This window comes from Littorina saxatilis, linkage group LG14, assembly GCF_037325665.1.
Source record: "Littorina saxatilis isolate snail1 linkage group LG14, US_GU_Lsax_2.0, whole genome shotgun sequence".
Lineage (NCBI taxonomy): Eukaryota > Metazoa > Mollusca > Gastropoda > Littorinimorpha > Littorinidae > Littorina > Littorina saxatilis.
Window position 1 is genome coordinate 44,281,500 of NC_090258.1, and position 22,940 is coordinate 44,304,439.

At 43.4% G+C, this 22,940-nt stretch overlaps 2 protein-coding genes across 4 annotated transcripts in view; one reads left to right on the forward strand and one right to left on the reverse strand.

The window, feature by feature from the left end:
- Nucleotides 1-1,756: 1,756 nt before the first annotated feature.
- LOC138947844 (aspartate--tRNA ligase, cytoplasmic-like) lies at nt 1,757-20,962 on the reverse strand. Of its 3 annotated transcripts, none has more exons than XM_070319398.1 (15): nt 20,783-20,962; nt 18,802-18,922; nt 15,995-16,160; nt 14,810-14,912; nt 14,227-14,329; nt 13,617-13,694; nt 12,099-12,267; nt 11,190-11,324; nt 9,378-9,525; nt 8,644-8,712; nt 7,132-7,252; nt 6,475-6,555; nt 3,839-3,950; nt 3,155-3,226; nt 1,757-2,261 (listed from the first exon to the last, which is right to left on the reverse strand). In XM_070319398.1, the coding sequence occupies exons 1-15, from the start codon at nt 20,806-20,808 to the stop codon at nt 2,170-2,172; spliced, it is 1,596 nt and encodes a 531-aa protein (XP_070175499.1). In that variant the 5' UTR covers nt 20,809-20,962; the 3' UTR covers nt 1,757-2,169. The 3 variants fall into 3 exon arrangements, with proteins under 3 accessions (XP_070175499.1, XP_070175500.1, XP_070175501.1); XM_070319399.1 differs by lacking the exon at nt 20,783-20,962 and adding an exon at nt 20,172-20,459; XM_070319400.1 differs by lacking the exons at nt 18,802-18,922; nt 20,783-20,962 and adding an exon at nt 17,685-17,714.
- LOC138947843 (zinc finger protein 236-like) overlaps nt 20,962-22,940 on the forward strand; it is a 34,227-nt gene continuing 32,248 nt past the window's right edge. Inside the window, exon 1 of the mRNA XM_070319396.1 lies at nt 20,962-21,104. Coding sequence (XP_070175497.1) covers nt 21,065-21,104 — 40 coding nt within the window. The 5' untranslated portion in view covers nt 20,962-21,064. The remainder of the gene's footprint in view (nt 21,105-22,940) is intronic.

Consider the following 22,940-nt stretch of genomic DNA (forward strand, 5'->3'; position numbering starts at 1 on the left):
TTTCAATACATAACTCAGTTAAAAACACATTACTGCACCTAATTTTGCTTGGTCTCTAAAACAACCGCGTCAAGTCGACAGCGGTCTCCCAAAAAGCACAGGGCAGTAGTGAGCAGGGTACCAGTAACCAATCAATGTCATGGTTCAATGCTTCACAAACATTTAGCAGAGCGCAGTCTGTCTCTATTGTAACGGTTTGGCGATAAGGCAGCAAGGTGTGACAGATCTGACAGATCTTAACTTAAATCTTCAGCCAGTTTTTATTAGAACAGCATCTTGGATTGTAAGCTTCCGTCGATTTCATTCTTCTATCGACTTTTAAACTCATCACCTTTTGCATATTTGAGGTTCGGACTAATTTCGTTAAGGACATCTGTCAGTTTAAGCGTATTATTCGTGTAGTATAGCCGGGGCCTATATTAAACATAATTATACTACATGAATGATATGCTAAACTTGACTGAGCGGTGTGTGAGCGTGCGTGCATAAGTGTGACCGCATGTGTGATAACTAATACTGTTATGTTTTGATCGTGAATTAAATATTGCACTTCTGTGATAAGTATGTAAGCTTTTGAATATATTTGGATATAATTTCAATTGCATTATTACTTGTGGGTGATCTGAGATGAATCTAATGACTGCCACAATGCGTTGTTTTTGGGTTGTTGTTGTTGGTGGTGGTACGTACAGCCTACGGAGTCATTTCTGTGGGCATGGCTACAAAAAGAAAGTAATTTGTGCGGGCATCGCAACAAAAAGAAAACGGGACATTTTTCTCGGACTGACGAGGCAGATGCCAGACAGCAACACTTTGTCTCTATACTGTGGTGTTTTTTTGTGTGCAATTTTGAAGAAAACAAATCAACTATGGTAAGGGAAATAACCGCTGTATATTGTCTATTAAATTGGGGCAGGATAATTACCTCCCATGGAGGCCTCGCATGCTCTTACTAAGTCTTGTGTGATCAACTGGTGATCACATCGTCGTTTGTATGTTCTGTATCTCAAGCCATGAAATATTCCTCGTCAGGCTAGTGTATCACACATGTTTGTACTTAGTCTTTTGTCCCACACCCACACACAAACACACATGCGCACACACACACAAACTCACACACACACTCACACACACTCACACACACACTCACACACACACACTCACACACACACTCACACACACACACACTCACACACACACACACACACACACACACTCACACACACACACACACACACACACACACACACTCACACACACACTCACACTCACACACACACAAACACACATGCGCACACACACACAAACTCACACACACACTCACACACACACACCTGTACAAGAGAGAAAACATCAGATATTTTGGCTCTACATTTTTATTGTAAGAGGCCAGCAGACTTTACAATCATAGCTTACATCTTGGATTACACCATTTTAAATTAAATGTAATTTATGGTCGTCATTATGCTGATGGGACTGTAGACAGACCAAAATGTATTCAACGTGTGTGTGTGTGTGTGTGTGTGTGTGTGTGTGTGTGTATGTGTGTGTGTGTGTGTGTGTGTGTTGAGGGGAGGTGGGGTGTTTGTCTGTAATTAGCTTTAAAAAAATATATTTTGAGTTCTCATATACAAAATCATTGTGAAAGGGATGCCTTCTTCTTCCGTGAGGTCATTACACAAATTAAATCGGAAGGGGGCAGGAAAAGAATTCCTGGCAATATACATAAGCACATCATGAAGTTTGAAGTTCAGTACAAGAAGGCTCTTTTGTGAACAAGAAACAATTAACAAGTGGCTCTATCCCATCTCCCCCCCTTTCCCCGTCGCGATATAACCTGCGTGGTTGAAAACGACGTTAAACACCAAATAAAGAAAGAAAGACAAGAAGGCTGTTAAGAGAAATATTCTCAATTCTATTGTGTATTACACAACAATACATAACGGTCAATATTCTTCCCATATAACCCTGACAGTAACAGTTCCTACTTACACACCACACACCAATGCACAAGCCAAGCAGTTGGTCTAAATTCAACAGATCTGCAGAAGACAAAAAAGTCACAGGGCGGAAAAACAAGGGGTGGGGTCAAAAAACATCCCTAACAAGTAATCACGATTCTTCATCCTGGTGTGATGTTGGTGCAAGGTCAAGGTGACTTGGAGGTCACTAGGGCGTGAGTCGCTTGGGGTCGCGGGGGAAGAGGGAAGTCTTGCGGATGTTGTCCAGACCAAGGTACAGCATGGTCACTCTCTCCAGGCCTGGTCAAACAAAACAACACCACAGCGTTAGACAAGTAACTCAAGTCCAAAGTCACCTGAAACATGTTCAGAACCCAAGTCAGCAGCGATGTGAAATTATGTGGAATTAATCACCTCTCAAACCTTAGAATAATGTATCTTTAAAATAAAATTAAAAAAACATTTCCCTCTCAAAAGCATCCCGTTCCATCTGATATTATGTACTGGTTGACCCCCCCAAAATGCAAACCACACAAAAATGCTAATAACTTCTACATCTGTTGGCCGAATTACTTCATATTTGGTGTACATTAACTTCTACATCTGTTGGCCGAATTACTTCATATTTGGTGTACATTAACTTCTACATCTGCATGCCCGGTCCACAAAGTCTGAGCAATTTAATAGACTAATGATAATATGTTACTCAATTCAAGGAAGAACAGCTTCTCATTAAAGGCATATGTACTCGATGACTATACACGCTAATTGCTTTACCAACAGCTGGAGACATGCTAAATTAAGTTCCCTGCAAAATATTGTGGTCTAGGACCCCTTCAATGTTGAGATATGTTAATTTTCATTTTGATCTGGATCGTCCTATTTATAGATTTGGCAACACATGTAACGTTGATGCAAGGGAGCTAACACCGCGGCTTTGTTGACATCCTCACTTTTTCAGAGGCTAGAACAAGCTGTAATGCATGTATTATGGTCCGCGCATGGTGACATATCGTCATTATATGGTCTTATGGTGCGTTTGACATCGATTATGGGCAAACTACACTTTGTAAACACGGGAGCGCGTACATATGCCTTTAACCTAAACAATATCACCAATTATCATCAAACAAATGACATCAGCAGGCTAAAGGGAGAATGACCGACACAAGCCAACAGAGGGCAGCACTTACCAATGCCACCACCGGCATGAGGGGGCGCTCCGTAGCGGAAAGAGTCAATGTAACCTTTGATTTTCTCCAGGTCTGAAACACGCACAGAGAAGAAAAAAACCAATCACTAAAGTCTGTAAACAAACAATGTTAACACAGGGAATCATAATCCAGGGAATCATAATCCAGGGAATCATATTCCAGGGAATCATAATCCAGGGAATCATAATCCAGGGAATCATATTCCAGGGAATCATAATCCAGGGAATCGTAATCCAGGGAATCATAATCCAGGGAATCATAATCCAGGGAATCATAATCCAGGGAATCGTATTCCAGGGAATCGTATTCCAGAGAATCATAATCCAGGGAATCGTAATCCAGGGAATCGTAATCCAGGGAATTGTAATCCAGGGAATCATAATCCAGGGAATTGTAATCCAGGGAATCATATTCCAGGGAATTGTAATCCAGGGAATCATAATCCAGGGAATCGTAATCCAGGGAATCGTAATCCAGGGAATTGTAATCCAGAGAATCGTAATCCAGGGAATCGTAATCCAGAGAATCATAATCCAGGGAATCATAATCCAGGGAATTGTAATCCAGGGAATTGTAATCCAGGGAATTAAACAAACCTTTTACTAGGTAAACATTTCCAAGCCCATCTCTAAACCAATGTAAAATCAGTCATGCATGACTCACCACAGCCGTGCTCCAGCGCTCGCTTGGTCAGGAATTCTGGGTCATGGATTCGCTGAGCGCCCGACAAGATCTCCTCTCCTCTCATGAACATGTCGTACGAGTTGGACCATTTCTGTCGACATCGTCAAACACACATTCACAATAGCAACGACAGAAGTGACAAGAGGAAGCAAACAAGACAAACCAAAGTAGTGCACAGGTTGTTGTTGTTGTTGTTGTTGTTGTTGTTGTTGTTGTTGTTGTTGTTGTTGTTGTTGTTGTTAGTTTATGTCAAAATGAAAAAAGGCAGCAGATGTTTGATATCAGTGTTTTTCTTTGCTTAGATGAGCTACCCACCAAAGTTGACAAGCCCCATCTGCTCAAAACCTACACCTTTCAGACTAATACGTTTGGTATGATGCGTACTCCAAAACCTACACCCTTCAGACTAATACGTTTGGTATGAAGCGTACTCCAAAACCTACACCCTTCAGACAAATACGTTTGGTATGAAGCGTACTCCAAAACCTACACCCTTCAGACTAATACGTTTGGTATGAAGCGTACTCCAAAACCTACACCCATCAGACTAATGCGTTTGGTATGAAGCGTACTCCAAAACCTACACCCTTCAGACTAATATGTTTGGTATGAAGCGTACTCCAAAACCTACACCCTTCAGACTAATACGTTTGGTATGAAGCGTACTCCATGAAGCCTTCTTTCAAAAGTCTACATTACACAGACTACTTTACAAACCCAACTTTACAAAGCCTACTTTACACAGACTACTTTACAAACCCAACTTTACACAGACTACTTTACAAAGCCTGCTTTACAAAGCCAACTTTACACAGACTACTTTACAAACCCAGACCTGTTTACCCCCTCAAATGAAAATCAGGAATGCAACTAGTACTTTTCCGTAATTTGAGGCATCTTTGAGTAATCTTTTTTATCAACCATAAACCAGCTTGAAAACGATTAAACGACACGTTAATTCGCGCGCTACCATGCAAAACAAGTACAAAATTGTTAACCATGTTTAACAGTATTGTACTACACACACAGAAGCTCGATCACACACACCACAAACACACAACACAAGACACCTGATATATATGCAAGTTAACAAAGACAAGTTTACTTCATCTAAAAAAAAAAATTAAAAAAAAGTATTCAGGGGCGGAGCAAGAGAGCTAGAGGGGGGGGGGGGGGGGGGGGGGTACAACCTGGGGTCCAGGGGTTGGGGGGTCTGGCTGAAGAATTTTAGCTATTTTATTAACAATTTGTGGCTTATCCTTGATTTTAAACATGATAAACTGGTGTCAGCAGCCACTCATTATTTCTTTTAAAGTTAATATTAAATAATGGCAATTTCACAGACAGATTTTTTTTTCTCCACAGACTGAATTTTTGTGTTTTATGTTGCTTTTTTGACAGCAAGGGGGGGGGGGGGGGGTTCGGAACCCCAGTAACATCCCCCCACCCAACCCCACCCCCCCCCTCCCCCCCTCCCCCCCTACTCCGCCCCTGGACTATTTACAGTCAAGATGCATGTGAACAAAACCACCTTACATTCTGTCACATCAGACATCCTGTATTAAAACCAGTCATATTAACACTCTCCAGAAGCTACCTTTAATTTTAGAGGACCGAATCGTTTATTTAATTTAAACATTTTGTTGTAAGTTTTTCGATTCAAAGAACTGTGATTTTTGCTATATAATATTGGAGAAATATTAATGGAGATCAGTTTTAGACTCAGAAAGACTTGAATTTCCGCAACAGCGCAAGTCACTGATGAGCTCGACCATAGATCTACATCTATGTCTCTGGCGCGACTGACCGTAGTGAGAGATCGATTCGCAGGTCTGGGAGATTCTGTGGAAGTAGAGACCTAGGTCAAATAAACTCGATGCGAAGCAGGCTCATGTTTTGCCAAACATAATTTCGTGTTTTTGTTTGTTTCCATGTTCATTTGTGTACTGCATTTTGTTAAAACTAATGCTGCGTCTAACCTCGGGACACGTGCCGCGACGTGACTCGTATTCTAACTTTGTTGTTGCACTGATCTCAAGTCGATCACCAAAATGAATGTGGTTCGCTCTTCTTAAACTTCACCAGACACCGCCACTTGACTTAATAGTTTTGCCGATATTTCTGTACAACTTTCGCTTTTTTGGTTGGCATTTCGTCCCCACAGAGATCGGACCAATGTCGATCTCAAAACCGCGGAATCCGACAAATGCCTTGCTGTGCACATGCGCAGAAAAGGCTGTTGCGGTCAGCCTTGAAATCACAGTACTGGTGACTACCGCAATTTCGACTTCGAATTTTCACGCACGAAAAAGGTTCTCTCGACCGCAATTTCCGGAATTTTCGGTAGATTTCCGTAATACCAGAATTTAGACCCCAAATCCGTAATAATTCCGGACAATCCGGGAGGGTAAACAGGTATGCAAACCCAACTTTACACAGACTACTTTACAAAGCCTACTTTACACAGACTACTTTACAAAGCCTACTTTACACAGACTACTTTACACAGACTACTTTACACAGACTACTTTACACAGACTACTTTACAAAGCCTACTTTACAAAGCCTACTTTACACAGACTACTTTACAAAGATAGATGGTGTAAGCAACGTACATTGTTGGAGGGGTCAGGCATGGTGTAGAACGGTCTGACGGCCAGGGGGAACTTGTCCATGATGAAGAAATCGGTGTCGTACTGAAACATTTCAATAGTATAATGATAAAAATACTCACTGTTATTTACAATCACTGTAAAGCACTGGTCTAAGAATAAATGATAACCCTGTATGGACACATGCATGCACGCACATATGCTGGCATGCACACACACACACACACACACACACACACACACACACACACGCGCGCGTGCAAACACACACACCTACACATGAACAGGAGACAGAAAAAGGCCTAAAATAAACCTCAAATTAAAACTTAACATGAGTTTTTTCTTTGTCTATTGGTTTTTACAAAGCAAAGTCTTCCTGCAATACAGAAAATGAAGTGATAGTGTGAGGTATTAGGTACAGGAAAACCAACACTGACAACAATGAATGTACTGATTGTACTTTGGAATGTTCCCCTTTTTGAGCCATGTTATGTCAGAGTCCGACAAAAACTTTTATCTAGACAGATAGCTGGGACTACACACACACACACGCACGCACGCTTGCACGCACACGCACGCACGCACACACGTATACAAAAAACGTATAATGACCAGAAAAGGCATGATCGAGACGAAACGCTACCCAGACAGAACACCGACCTTGGCCTTGATAAGCCGGCCGAGCAGTTTCTCGTTGGGCGTACTGAGATCCTCGTCATCCTCCATCTCTATACCCGCCTCTCTCAGCAAGGCCACGCCCTCTGCGTAGTCAATACGCAGACTGAAACACACAGACACAGCATTTGATATCATAGGGCGGCGAGACAGCTAAGTCAGTACCGGCGCTGGCTTCGGAACCGGTTGGTGTTATCGGGGTGGGTTTGACCCTTACGTTCGGCAACAAATTTATTTCCCAGAGTCAACTTTGTGCACTCTCCCCCATGTGCAGGCACGCGCACCATACTTCTTCTTCTGCGTTCGCGGGCTGAAACTCCCACGTACACTCGTGTTTTTTGCACGAGTGGAATTTTACGTGTATGACCGTTTTTTACCCCGCCATTTAGGCAGCCATACGCCGTTTTCGGAGGAAGCATGCTGGGTATTTTCGTGTTTCTATAACCCACCGAACTCTGACATGGATTACAGGATCTTTTTCGTGCGCACTTGGTCTTGTGCTTGCGTGTACACACGGGGGTGTTCGGACACCGAGGAGAGTCTGCACACAAAGTTGACTCTGAGAAATAAATCTCTCGCCGAACGTGGGGACGAACTCACGCTGACAGCGGCCAACTGGATACAAATCCAGCACGCTACCGACTGAGCTACATCCCCGCCTGCACCATACAAATTCCTAGGTCACAGCAAAAGTTTCAGGCCTTGGAAATTATCAACACACACATGCAGGAAGAGAAAGAAAAATTGGGATGCACGATCCTGTCGCTCGACTTTTTCCCTATAGATAGCAGCCCTGATTTCCTTTTGAGTGAATTATTCCGCAAGGACAATAACGTCTACCAAATCGGCCAGAACAACAAAGAATGGTAGCAATGTTATGCACCCAGGTGATCACACCGATAGGACCTAGGTCCAAGTGACCTCCAAAAGTCGAACCATCTTTTTTAGGACTCCATCATTTCAGACTTCAATCCTATAACTCATTGTCTCCCAGGTACAGATATAATCCGTACCCACGCCTATGGCATATGGCTCTATCTGATTTAGTACGGATATATCCGTACACACAGTCACTTCAGTCGCTTCCTGTAACGTCGATCTAACGCCTGCATTCCAGCGTGTTGATACACAGTTTCTACAGAGTTACTACAATTCTGAGTGACTTGCTGCAGCACAGCTGGTCTCGGCTAAACAAAATTTGGTCAAATTAGGTGGGGTAGAAAGTGTTAAAGACCCTGCTTTTTTCCGATTTTCTGTTCATAACATCTGTAACTTGAGACACTGGTTCAAATTACCAAGGGGCCATGCATAACAAAAATCCTAAAACGACCAATGAATTAATTACCACTTCACCACCCTCTGCACAGTTAATAGTGTTTGAATTTGGACTGATAAAGAAGAAACCACACAGCAAACAGAGCAAACACACACACACACACACACACGCACACACATACGCACATGCACACACACAGACCAAATAAGCCAGACACGTACCTTGGTTCCAGAAACTTGAAGGGCTCAGCAGGGAACTGTTTGTGAACCAGAGCTATCTCCTCTGCATACCTTTAAACACAGTGTTGCTCAACATGTAAATCATGAACAAAAAACACATTACTAGCACATTTCACTTGCACATTGAACAAAATAAATTCTTCATCCATGTACTAACAACACATCAACCATGACTTGACCTCTTTGTCAAAGGTAAATAGGTGCAAATAAAAATAAGAATAAAAATAACAATCCCGAACACAGGTGAAAATCAACAACAAAAATGTTTCAGCTCATTCACTTTCTTCTCCACTCAGCAATAGGACAAGATCACACTAAACGTCTCTCCTTTGTAGCAAAGAAGTGTAAAACAACCAGTCTCCTCACTAACAATCACATTAAGTTCCAAAAGACAGTGCACGAAAGATCCCAGCAACTCACTCAGTCTGCAGTCTCCTCACTAACAATCACATTCAGTTCCAAAAGACAGTGCGGGAAAGATCCCAGCAACTCACTCAGTCTGCAGTCTCCTCACTAACAATCACATTAAGTTCCAAAAGACAGTGCGGGAAAGATCCCAGCAACTCACTCAGTCTGCAGTCTCCTCACTAACAATCACATTAAGTTCCAAAAGACAGTGCAGGAAAGATCCCAGCAACTCACTCAGTCTGCAGTCTCCTCACTAACAATCACATTAAGTTCCAAAAGACAGTGCACGAAAGATCCCAGCAACTCACTCAGTCTGCAGTCCCTTGAAGATGTAAACGAACATGTTGCCGATCAGGTCCACCACCTCGTGGTAGTGGAAGTTGAAGGCCATTTCAAGGTCAAGCCCGACAAACTCGGTCAAGTGACGATGTGTGTTGGAGTCTTCAGCACGGAACACTGCGCACATTAACAGCCACCTTCACTTTGATGTCCGAACATACCAGGTAGTAATATTAAATGAACACACACTTACTGGGGACAAATGTTGACATGTTTAAAAAAAATGCATGAGACACACTGTACAACTCTTACGCACGGTTTTAGTGCATGGAAGCAAGAATGCACACAAGATGCATACGAGCTAACATTCTTTTTCAAAACATACTTTTCTCCTGCAAGTGGCTTTCAGTCAGAGTTTGGAGCAAAGAAAAACACAGCAGTGATACAGTCAGAGTAGGGAACAAAGAAAAACACAGCAGTGATACAGTCAGAGTAGGGAACAAAGAAAAACACAGCAGTGATACAGTCAGAGTTTGGAGCAAAGAAAAACACAGCCGTGATACAGTCAGAGTTTGGAGCAAAGAAAAACACAGCAGTGATACAGTCAGAGTAGGGAACAAAGAAAAACACAGCAGTGATACAGTCAGAGTTTGGAGCAAAGAAAAACACGGCAGTGATACAGTCAGAGTAGGGAACAAAGAAAAACACAGCAGTGATACAGTCACACTTAGAGCAGACAGACACACAGATATAGCGAAAGCTATTCAGCCCAATTTGATTTTTTAACAAGAAGGGCAAAGCCCATACAACTCACATGCTTGACCTTGACCTTTACATGACCTTGACCTTCAGGGTCAAGGTCAAATAACTAAACCTAGCAATGACATCATTCACTAAGAACTGCTTTACACATTTTTCCTACCAAAATACATGTGACCTTGACCCAAGATCAAGGTCATCCAAGGTCATGCAACACAAAGCTGTTAATTCAAGACATAGGAAGTACAATGGTGCTTATTGGCTCTTTCTACCATGAGATATGGTCACTTTTAGTGGTTCACTACCTTATTTTGGTCACATTTCATAAGGGTCAAAGTGACCTTGACCTTGATCATATGTGACCAAATGTGTCTCATGATGAAAGCATAACATGTGCCCCACATAATTTTTAAGTTTGAAACAGTTATCTTCCATAGTTCAGGGTCAAGGTCACTTCAAAATATGTATACAATCCAACTTTAAAGGACCCTTGCGACCTTGACCTTGAAGCAAGGTCAACCAAACTGGTGTCCAAAGATAGGGCTTACATTGCCCTGTATAGCATACATAGCTAAGGTTGCCATTCTCGATAACTTCAGAAAAAAATGCGAAAATGTGAAAGATGGTCGTTTTTAAGACAACAATTACGGCTCCTGTGACCTTGAACTTGAAGTGAGGTCAAGTTGCCGCACATGTTTTTTGAGATCTTGTAACCATACACCATCAGGCCACATCAGGTGTTGATAGACTTAATAGTGTCCAAGAAATATCCAGCGTTAAAGTTTTCTGGACGGACGGACGGACGGACGGACGGACGACTCGGGTGAGTACATAGACTCACTTTTGCTTCGCATGTGAGTCAAAAACCACTACACTGATATGGTCAAACTTAGAGCAAACAGACTGACAAAGTTCTGAACAGGCAAGTAAACAGGCAAGTAAACAGGCAAGTAAACAGGCAAGTAAACGTACCAGCACCCACAGTGAAGACATTATCATCCTCAGAGCAGATTGCCATCTGTTTGTAAAGCTGTGGGACAGACAGACAGACAGACAGACAGACAGACAGACAGACCACGTACCAGCACCAACAGTGAAGACACGATCAAACTCAGAGCAGATGGCCATCTGTTTGTAGAGCTGGGGCGACTGGGCCAGGAAGGCGTTGGTCTTGAAGTAGGACACCGTGAACACATTGGCCCCGCCCTCTGACGCAGCTGTCGGGTACATTAAAAAACACATATTTAATGAGCAAGATTATGTGAAAAGGATGAGAACATATTCCACAGTCACTGGATAGTTATCACACAGTTATTCAGATGATAAAACACATTACCTTGATGCATTGCTTGATTCACGGGGAACTGAATGATGATAACCAAAGACAACTATTTGTCTTGGAAATTTCACAATTTCATCAGGAAAAATATTTCCGGGCCAAAAACTAAAAAAGATCATACCGATTCAAAATGATAAGCACGCAAGCTTAGTGTGGTCAGATGCATGACCAAAACAACCCACTTTTTCTCTTGTTGTTTGTTTGTTTTGTTTTTTTTACAATTTTCCTATTTGCATGAGCTGCAAAAACCACTAACACCTGAGCTTCTTCGCAACACGGGGTTGCAATAGACGATTTTCGAAAATAACTCTGTCAGGATTATCAGCGGTCTGGAGGAGTAGGTTCCCCTCAAAACTGCTCTGGATGTGCGTGCCTATCGCAAGATACAGCCCGTTGGAGGCGTGTTCTGGATGTGCGTGCCTATCGGAAGATACAGCCCGTCGGAGGCGTGAGGAGTGTTCTGGATGTTGTGAAATCTGTCTGCAGCTTTGAGGGGAACCTACTCCTCCAGACTGCCGAAAATCCTGACAGAGTTATTTCCAGAAAACGTCTATTTCACAGCTTCAGTAGAATTTGACAAGCGATGAAAACATTTGATTCAGCCATTCTTCAACTGAATTAGGCCACACACACATCACAAACTTCTACTGACCAGGGATAATTTTGGGCGTGTGAATCTCCACAAAGTTTTGTTGCGTGAGGCAGTCGCGGAAGAAACGACAGACGCCGGCCTCCAGGCGGAAGATGCTCTGGGAGGTCGCTGTGCGAAGGTCAAGGATACGGTTCTCAAGCCGCGTGTCCTGACTCACTGTGGCTAGGTCCTGATAAACAACAGACACAATAATAATTCAAATTTGTGTTCAAACATCTCTTCAGCAGACATACTGGTTGTCAAATTTGTGTTCAAACATCTCTTCAGCAGACATACTGGTTGTCATATTTGTGTTCAAACATCTCTTCAGCAGACATACTGGTTGTCAAATTTGTGTTCAAACATCTCTTCAGCAGACATACTGGTTGTCATATTTGTGTTCAAACATCTCTTCAGCAGACATACTGGTTGTCAAATTTGTGTTCAAACATCTCTTCAGCAGACATACTGGTTGTCAAATTTGTGTTCAAACATCTCTTCAGCAGACATACTGGTTGTCAAATTTGTGTTCAAACATCTCTTCAGCAGACATACTGGTTGTCAAATTTGTGTTCAAACATCTCTTCAGCAGACATACTGGTTGTCAAATTTGTGTTCAAACATCTCTTCAGCAGACATACTGGTTGTCAAATTTGTGTTCAAACATCTCTTCAGCAGACATACTGGTTGTCAAATTTGTGTTCAAACATCTCTTCAGCAGACATACTGGTTGTCATATTTGTGTTCAAACATCTCTTCAGCAGACATACTGGTTGTCATATTTGTGTTCAAACATCTCTTCAGCAGACATACTGGTTGTCAAATTTGTGTTCAAACATCTCTTCAGCAGACATACTGGTTGTCAAATTTGTGTTCAAACATCTCTTCAGCAGACATACTGGTTGTCATATTTGTGTTCAAACATCTCTTCAGCAGACATACTGGTTGTCATATTTTTTTAGAAAGCACGGCAAAGCTTTTATTTCCTTGATGCTAACGTACAAATCTTATATATTCGTTTGCTTTCAACTTGTGACCAAGTCTGTGACCAAGTCTGTGACCAAGTCTGGACTATTTGCTCTGGTTCCCTCCACCGTGCAATAACACACAATTTGATAATTTGGTGATGTATCACACCTGTAATAGTCAACCGAATTCAACAGTCAAAAATAAGTCAGGGCAGCAAACAGCCTGTTGCTCCTTTATTGCGCCTTGTACCAGGAAGCGCCTGGTGTGGACAAAAATCTTCTTTTTTTAAAGAAGTAGATTATAAATTAGTCAAGCCTTGTTGTCCAAAATTAACAGAATGCTGCATTGATTGTGCACTTTTTCTGGTCAAGGGAGACAATGTCATTTACCTCCCATAAGCCAAGCCTGACTCAACTTGCAGCTAAAGGGAGAAAACTCACGCTCACAGATGAGGTTTATTTTCTAAATGTGAGCATTGAGTTTTTTCCCTTTAGCTGTAAGAAGTTGTTTTAGACTTTTTGCATTCCCCCAGAAACTGTTAGCATGTGATTGTTTCCCCCCAACCCTCACCTCTCCCCCAGTCTCCGGTCGGCTGGCGTCCTCTATCTGGAGCGGTAACCTCTGGGCGGATGCACTGACCACGAACACCTGTATAACAGACAAAACTGTGCTGTACCTTTGGCAACAGTGTTTAACAACAAGATTTCCTGTTATTACAACAGCCTGTGTTTATATTTGAACACTGTACCTTTGGCAACAGTGTATAGCAACAAGATGTCCTGTTATTGTTTATATTTGAACAGTATTCTGACTTTCTCCTTAAGCAGTCACTAAATAAAGTAATAAAAAATGAAAATGACAAATACCAAATCAGGATTTGTTTTACTTTACTGATTTCTCTGAAATCCATTAAAAAAAAAAAAGAGGCTATTGTGTGTATGTCCTGAAATACATGTGCTGTGTTGTTATTTCACGCCTTAACATCAACTTGCTACATTTGATGAGATACATGTATTCTACAAGCATTTACATTTGTTTCTTGTGCACACACCTTTATGCGGAGTTACGACCTTGTTCGAATAAACAATTTAAAAGTGAAATCCACAATGTGCGTTAAATGCTATATGTGAGTTGGGATAAGATATGTAATTTAATGTGCGTTAAAAGTGCGTATGTCTACCTGTTCGGCATGGAGCTCGACATCTTGCTGTGAACACGACTCAATCTTCTGGCCCACCTTGCGCACAAAGCCCTCCACGTCGATGATAGATTCCTTCGTTATTCTGTGAAAAAACAAAACATATACTGAAAAAACAACACATATACAAGCAGATGATTTTGGAGCTTACCTTTTTTTTTTAACCTGTCCAAAGTTTTTTCCCCGACACTCTTGCACCCATTATCAGGCTTCTTACACAGCATTATTTATGCACAACGTTCATACTTATTTTCTTTCGTGTTAATGGACAAAAGAAGATATGTTTGGAAATAACTTCATCGGGTTTGTTTGGGTTGTGAAAGAGTGAATATCTTTGCTTTTCCTCTGACATAAATCTTCACATGCTCCTGTCCACATGTTTCCCACACCCCCCCCCCCCCCCCCCCCCCCCCTCGCTAGTGATTGGCCCCAACAATGTGTGTTCCAGTAAAAAGCAAAGGCATTCACTCTTTAACATCCCATCCATACCTGACAGAGTTATTTTCACAATTCGTCTATTCACAACAATTAGTGGGTACCCTGCAAAGCATAGCATACTACTGACCCTGCGATAAACTTGACCATCTGTTTGCTGACCCGGTCGCCCACAGCTGACAGCGCCTGTACCGTCCACTTCTGTTGACGCAGCACAAAGAAACACTGCTTGCCTGAAACATACAACAAGACATGTTTAGGTTAAGGTTACTGCTTGCCTGAAACATACAACAAGACATGTTTAGGTTAAGGTTACTGCTTGCCTGAAACATACAACAAGACATGTTTAGGTTAAGGTTACTGCTTGCCTGAAACATACAACAAGACATGTTTAGGTTAAGGTTACTGCTTGCCTGAAACATGCAACATCCTTTTATTACTTCTTACTTGAAAAATACAACACTATGTTATCCCCATCTGTCCATCTCGCCTCATGGCCTACCGCAGTCCTGCTTGTTATCCCCATCTGCCCATCTCGCCTCATGGCCTACCGCAGTCCTGCTTGCTTTTTATCTTCTTCTTTTCTTCTTTTCGATCGCCAATCACACTTGGAGTCCAGATCTTGAGATATAATTAGTGGTCCTCTGCAGCGCAGCCACTGGCCCGTACAGCTTGTTGTGCAGGGACTCTGGCAATGGCCAGATTTCCTCCCTCAGCACCTGGTGGTTCCTGCAGTCTCGTAGGATGTGGGCCGTGTCCTGCTCTGCTTCTCCACAAGAACACATGGGGGAGGGCACAACATGCAGCTTCCCGTGGAGATGCTGGTTAAGTCTGTTGTGTCCCGTTCTCAGGCGGAAGATGACCACCTGCTGTGGTCTGGATAGCAGGTGGTAGCTGTCCTGTGGCTGGGGCGTCCTGTGCAGAGACTTAATGATGGTCTTCATCTCTGTGAAGTTTAAACTTTTCGTGCAAATGAATGGGATCATTTTCACCAATACATTTTGCAGTGGGTGTGCTTTTGCAGTTTTTGTTGTTATTCATTCAAGCAATATTTTATTCTTAGATACTCGCAATGCTAATATGAAGCACATGCACACCCTGACCGCACTGATTTTGACATAAATATTGATGATTTGATTTATAACACAGACGCCATTCAATTGGTTTACAATTCGTACAAATAGAACAACAACAAAAATGATGAATTTCATCAGGATTTCCTGTAACAGCTCAACCTGGGACACATTTGTACACCTGAGTGGAACACACCTACCTGGCAAGACAGCGGCTGCACCTGGCAGATAACGTAACTCACCTTTTGCTCGGCTTGTGTGTAGACGTGCACGCACCCACACCTTCTTGTCGGCAAGGTCAGGGGTCAACTCGCACACCTTGTAGATCTTGCGCTCAATCTTTTCCTGTGATTGGTTGAGAGGGAGGTTACCATAGCGACCCTCTGCCACATCGTTTTCTTTTTCATCCTGAGAAAAAACAAGATTAGAAAAAGTAAGATATAGTGTGTACAATATGCTTTTGATTGTAATATTTATATACACACAAACATTTAGTTTATAGGCATAATACAAAAATACAGTTAATATTGCACTAAAAGTCAGATAACTGCAATGTTGTGCGTGTGTGTGTCCATCAGTCACTGCCTAAATAACAGATGTATGTCTATGTCTAAGCCCACACGTATGTAAATTTAATTAATACTGTCATAAAGACTGTCTGATTCTACTCCTTTGCACGTAAATGTGCATGTCCCTTCCCATTCATTCCACAAGTGTCATCTTCCTTCCAACCTCACAAACGAATCCTTGAACTTCCTACGTCCTTGGTCTTGACTTGCACCACCACAGTGACAGTATGCACCCAGCACAATAGCTTCGACAGTCAAACCTGTCAATAACGACCACTCGAAGGACCAGCCAAAAACAGTCATTATATTAACTAGCAGTCAGGCCCGGCTTCGCCCGGGTGTTTCTGCTCTCCCCTCTCTCAGAAACCTCTCGAATCTTATTCCAATGTGGATAAGAAAAATGACAGTGTGAGCTCATACATTTGGATGTATAGGCAAGGCAAGTTTCTATTTGGTTCAACGTGTTCTTCGTGATTTGTTTACCCCTTCTCACACCCACTGTAGTTACCGTCTGATCAAAGCACGCATACCTCATGAGTGAGCGCGTCATACCTTTTTGAACAGGGGAGAGAAATCTGTAAATTCTCGTGATCTTTCACTGAGGCGATCGTTTCGTAAACATTATTCGCGATGATCTGGAAGGCAGGGAGGGGGAGCAGGGGGCAGGGTTAGTGTGTGTGTGTGGGGGGGGGGGGGGGGGGGGCGGCGGGATGATAGCGGGCGGGGGGTAACCCTTGAGAATGACACGGTATACTGGTTTGATGAGTTACCTCCCTTCCGTGGGTGACAAAGCATGACTTACCTCCCTTGCACTATATAGATGGGGAGGGTAATTATCCGAGGAAGGAAACAATGTCTGGAGAAACTAAAACCCAGGTGCACATTTGTGGGTCCAGGGCAGTGTGCATGCAAAATATCTTGTGCTTATCTTTTGCCATCTCTGAGGTATGGCGACCACAGACAGACACACACACACACACACAGACAGACAGACACTCTCTTTTATTTATATGTATAGATAAACAGATTATCACTATGGAAAGCTGATTTCTTATTAACTTGTTGTGGATTGTTGGAGGAGGTGACTGTTGAACCCTGTGGTCCCCTAGACAGGTTTGGCTGGAAACAGTACACACACAAACTTAAAAGACCCCCACCCCCCTCCCCACACGCACACTTTAATTAAGACCTCCTCCCCTTTAAGGCCTTGCATTTTAACATTTTGTGTTGATAACCTCTCTAAATTTACCCACATTTTAAGACTCCCTCCTTTTTAAGACCTGAATTTCTCTGATCTTTTGGAGGTCTTAAAATGGGGGTATTATACATTTCTGCTGGCATGACTGTGTATAAAGCTACCCACCCCGTCCCCCTGTGCTTGTTGCTGTGGGTTCTGCTGGCATGACTGTGTATAAAGCTACCCACCCCGTCCCCCTGTGCTTGTTGCTGTGGGTTCTGCTGGCATGACTGTGTATAAAGCTACCCACCCCGTCCCCCTGTGCTTGTTGCTGTGGGTTCTGCTGGCATGACTGTGTATAAAGCTACCCACCCCGTCCCCCTGTGCTTGTTGCTGTGGGTTCTGCTGGCATGACTGTGTATAAAGCTACCCACCCCGTCCCCCTGTGCTTGTTGCTGTGGGTTCTGCTGGCATGACTGTGTATAAAGCTACCCACCCCGTCCCTCTGTGCTTGTTGCTGTGGGTTCTGCTGGCATGACTGTGTATAAAGCTACCCACCCCGTCCCCCTGTGCTTGTTGCTGTGGGTTCTGCTGGCATGACTGTGTATAAAGCTACCCACCCCGTCCCTCTGTGCTTGTTGCTGTGGGTTCTGCTGGCATGACTGTGTATAAAGCTACCCACCCCGTCCCCCTGTGCTTGTTGCTGTGGGTTCTGCTGGCATGACTGTGTATAAAGCTACCCACCCCGTCCCCCTGTGCTTGTTGCTGTGGGTTCTGCTGGCATGACTGTGTATAAAGCTACCCACCCCGTCCCTCTGTGCTTGTTGCTGTGGGTTCTGCTGGCATGACTGTGTATAAAGCTACCCACCCCGTCCCCCTGTGCTTGTTGCTGTGGGTTCTGCTGGCATGACTGTGTATAAAGCTACCCACCCCGTCCCCCTGTGCTTGTTGCTGTGGGTTCTGCTGGCATGACTGTGTATAAAGCTACCCACCCCGTCCCCCTGTGCTTGTTGCTGTGGGTTCTGGTGGCATGACTGTGTATAAAGCTACCCACCCCGTCCCCCTGTGCTTGTTGCTGTGGGTTCTGCTGGCATGACTGTGTATAAAGCTACCCACCCCGTCCCCCTGTGCTTGTTGCTGTGGGGTCTGGTGGCATGACTGTGTATAAAGCTACCCACCCCGTCCCCCTGTGCTTGTTGCTGTGGGGTCTGGTGGCATGACTGTGTATAAAGCTACCCACCCCGTCCCCCCTGTGCTTGTTGCTGTGGGTTCTGCTGGCATGACTGTGTATAAAGCTACCCACCCCGTCCCCCTGTGCTTGTTGCTGTGGGTTCTGCTGTTTGTGTGCCGCTTTCTTGGCCGCCTTCTCCACCTCTTTCTGCTGCTTCTTCAGCGCTTTCTTGGAGATCGGCTGCCCGTCGGGCCTGCAACAGTCAAACAATTAATTGAAAACACAATATATTTTTTTATATTTTATTTCTTTCTTTCATTTTTTATTTTATTTTGCCTTAAACAATAACTTGAAAACACAATATTTTTACTTTTTTGTGTATGTATAATCATAATCATTTGAGTTTATTTTTTTCTTCTTTTTATTTATTTTTTTAAATTGTATTAGATTAAACAGGTTCACACTGATGGCTACTACAGTAAAACCTCCAATTTACAACATTCAGACCTGCATGATTTGCTCAGACCTTTTTCTTCAAACGAATCAAAGTACAGTGGACGCCGCTTAATAAAACCGCGGTTAATAGAGCCAGCCGCTTATAAAAGCCGATTTCAGACGGTCCGGATTTATCTTATGTATTAGAAAAAGCCGGTTAATAAAACCAACCCGCCGCTTATTAAAGCCAGTTTTCTCAGAGAAATCACGTAGTTTGTGACTAAAACTCACATTATCTTGTTCTGATGTGGAAGACGACCAACAAACAAACACTCATAAAATCGTTCTTCTCTGCCGAGTAATGATTCGTGACGGTGACAGTGAAATTATTGATGTACCGAAGTGATCAAAGTACACGTACATGTACATAATTAAAACAAAAGTTCAACATCCTTTGTGAAGTTTTGTTTAGATTCAAACAAGTGTAAATGACGAAAGAGATTTTTTTGTGAAAATTACGCATTCCTGGACCGCCGCTTATTAAAGCCATTTTTCGTCGGTCCAGAAGTGGCTTTATTAAGTGGCGACGGTACCACTGTATATATATTTGCCACCTTTGTTTCAAGATTCCCTCTCAGTGTTGTCATCCCAGTCTCCTGTAACCAAGTCTCTATTCTTAGGTCTACTGTCTTTTAGATTTTGGGTGGTATAAGACAGAACAATCCTGTAACCAAGTCTCTATTCTTAGGTCTACTGTCTTTTAGATTTTGGGTGGTATAAGACAGAACAATCCTGTAACCAAGTCTCTATTCTTAGGTCTACTGTCTTTTAGATTTTGGGTGGTATAAGACAGAAAAATCCTGTAACCAAGTCTCTATTCTTAGGTCTACTGTCTTTTAGATTTTGGGTGGTATAAGACAGAAAAATCCTGTAACCAAGTCTCTATTCTTAGGTCTACTGTCTTTTAGATTTTGGGTGGTATAAGACAGAAAAATCCTGCGAAAAGAGATAGATCCTTCACATTATTATTTAATCACTTAAAACCAGCTGACCACAAACACACTCACTCGTCCTCAGGGTATGCTTCCATTCTGGGAAATCTCTCCACCAGCTGAGCTGATTTTGGCACAATCGATACAGAACAATCTCTACTGCCTACTGTCTCTGAGTCTCATCCGTTGCGATGATAACCAAAAAAGGTTCCTGCAATGTATCGATCCTGATCCTGATCCAGCAACAACAAAAACAGAATTATGTTTGTATCAGCACGCACATGTCTGGTAACACAATGCAGATTCAACCGACTGATTTTCTAAAATGATGAGGAAAGGCTATGCAATGTTGGTTTTGCTCTGCGTTGTGTTTAATTCCATGACGAAATCTCATGAAATGACCTAAGGAAACGAGACAGGAGGCAATCTAGTTCCGCAACGCGCTGCAATGACATCAAGCCCTTGGGCAGTTTATGGGGGATTTTATGACAAATCAAATGTCATACCAAACTGCGCCTTTACAAATAACAGTTTGGACGTCCTCATTCTAGTCGTGGACATGAAATGTGTACAATCTGTCCACGTCAAAATGATGGTCTGCTAGACTTGAAGCAGACGAACATTTCCGCACCGGAAATACAACAAAAACATACACAAACGGGGAAAATAACGACAGAATGTCTCACCCAATAACTTCTCCTTGTCCCTCCATCACGGATGGTGTGTCGGACAGATGTACACACCCCACAACACGCTAAAATACACGCCTAAATGGAACACAGGACCACAGCGGTATCTTTCTCGTGCAACATGCGTACACACACGTGCGGCTGTCCCACAATTCCCGTGCAACATGGAGGCCGTCGAGAGGGGACAACTGCGCTGCCCCGTCGGTTTGTGTTTATGGACGGCGCGCACGGTCTGTTTACAAACAACATCGCTGTGATCGGGGCGCCGACATATCAAAGATGTCGAGGCGTAAACAGACGAAGCCTCATCACTTTCACAGTGAGTACATTTTCCACCCGAAATCGATGTTCTTTCCATAACTAGGGTATGATCAAGTAGTTGGGCGTAAACTATTTTCGCATGCGTGCACTTCATTACGCGTGCGCTCGTGACGTGTGCTGTGTGCGCCGTGCGACACATTCCACGAATGCCTCAGCGACTGAATTTTACAGTACCCCCAAGTAATCGGCCGTGAAGGTGAAACAGATTAACGTCTAGTTTCAGATTAACTTTTGTTTTTGCACAGGTTTTCATGTGGAATGTCTCAAGTCGATAGCTATTCGTAGGAGCACGTAACTTGCGCGTTGGGCGAAAGCCAAGTTTCGAAAGAGGTGGGCGGGGAGGACGGGGGCTGTAGAGAAAGAAGAAAAAGAATAGAGGGGGGGAGTATAGTGCAAAAGAGCCAGCAGAACAAGAAGGGAGCACAAGCTAGTTTGGGCAGATAGCTTCGCGGCTGAGTGCGTGCATTACAGCGAACGTGCAGGGCAGGTCGGGGGCAAGATAACACAACACACACACACACAGTTCGCATTCCTGCCCGGTGGCACGACACACATCGGACAGCGAGCGTGCTTTCCCCGTGCGACCGTCGCCAAGCCTCCCGACTTGTGTCGCTGACCCCCCGACCCCCGGCCCCTCTGCGGCCCCTCCGCCCGTGCTGGGCCCACCCCCCTGTCGCACGTTTTGCCGCGCACATCACGAGCACCGATTGTCCCCCAGCTAGGTAAAGAAAAAAGCCTGCAATTTGGCCCGTCGCTTCTCCCGTGTTGGCTCCTTGGACCCGTCTGACTAATTGTGCTCGTGAAGATTGCGAGGAGAGAGACAGGCAGAGACAAATTCAAAGAGACGGAGAGACGGCAGAGATCGTGACTGTGTGTGTGGGTGTGTGTCACTGTGGGTGTGTGTGTTTTTGACTGTGTGTGTGTTTGGTCGTGTATGCGTGCATGTGAGAGAGAGAGAGAGAGAGAGAGAGAGAGAGAGAGAGAGAGAGAGAGAGAGAGAGAGAGAGAGAGAGAGAGAGAGCATTTCTGCATCTCACTCTCAGTCGGTTTACAAGTCACAATCTGAACGGGCATTGGCAGAAACACAAGCTCGTTTATCTATGTCCTTTTCATGTTTTCCAACCTTCATCACTGATGATTCCCTTTTTTTCCTCAAGTTTTACACATTTCTTCCATTTAGTACACGATATTTTGAGATGTCTCTCAATCTCATTGATTTGATTAATTTGTGTCTTGTTTGAAAGCACCAGTTGTACTCTCTCCCTTCAAATTCTGTGTTGTCAACATCATTTGTCATAATATAGACCAAACGAAGGCTGAAAGGATTTTAATTGCAGTTTTCGTTGAACTTGATGATCGATGGTTTCATTGGAAGTCATGGAATCATACTGCCCTTAGAAAAAGAAGCTGTTTTGAAAATGGAATAGGGCAAGTGAACTAGAACTTAATTTTAAAGAGCAACATTCTCACTTGTATAAAAATGACCGCCTCGTTCAAGGGAGGTAATCCGTCACGATATTTGCCTTGTTAATAGCATTCCATAGAAAGTCAATGTCTTGCTACTTCACGAAGAAACCTGCGCAGGGTCATCAATTTCAGTGTATTTTTCTGAGTATAACACTGTTAGTGAAGCAAATAAAATTGTGGGGGTGGGGGCGCGAATGCTTTGAGTTGTTACAATACTGCGTCTACCTTTTTGTCCTGCACCATTTTTGCGGGGAGGGGTGGGGGGGGATGAGTTTCATCAGGTGTGTTGAGTAAATCTTGTTGTATACCTTGTTTTCATCGCAGTTGTACTCGTGTCTGTGTACGTGATGTGTAAAATTCAACATCA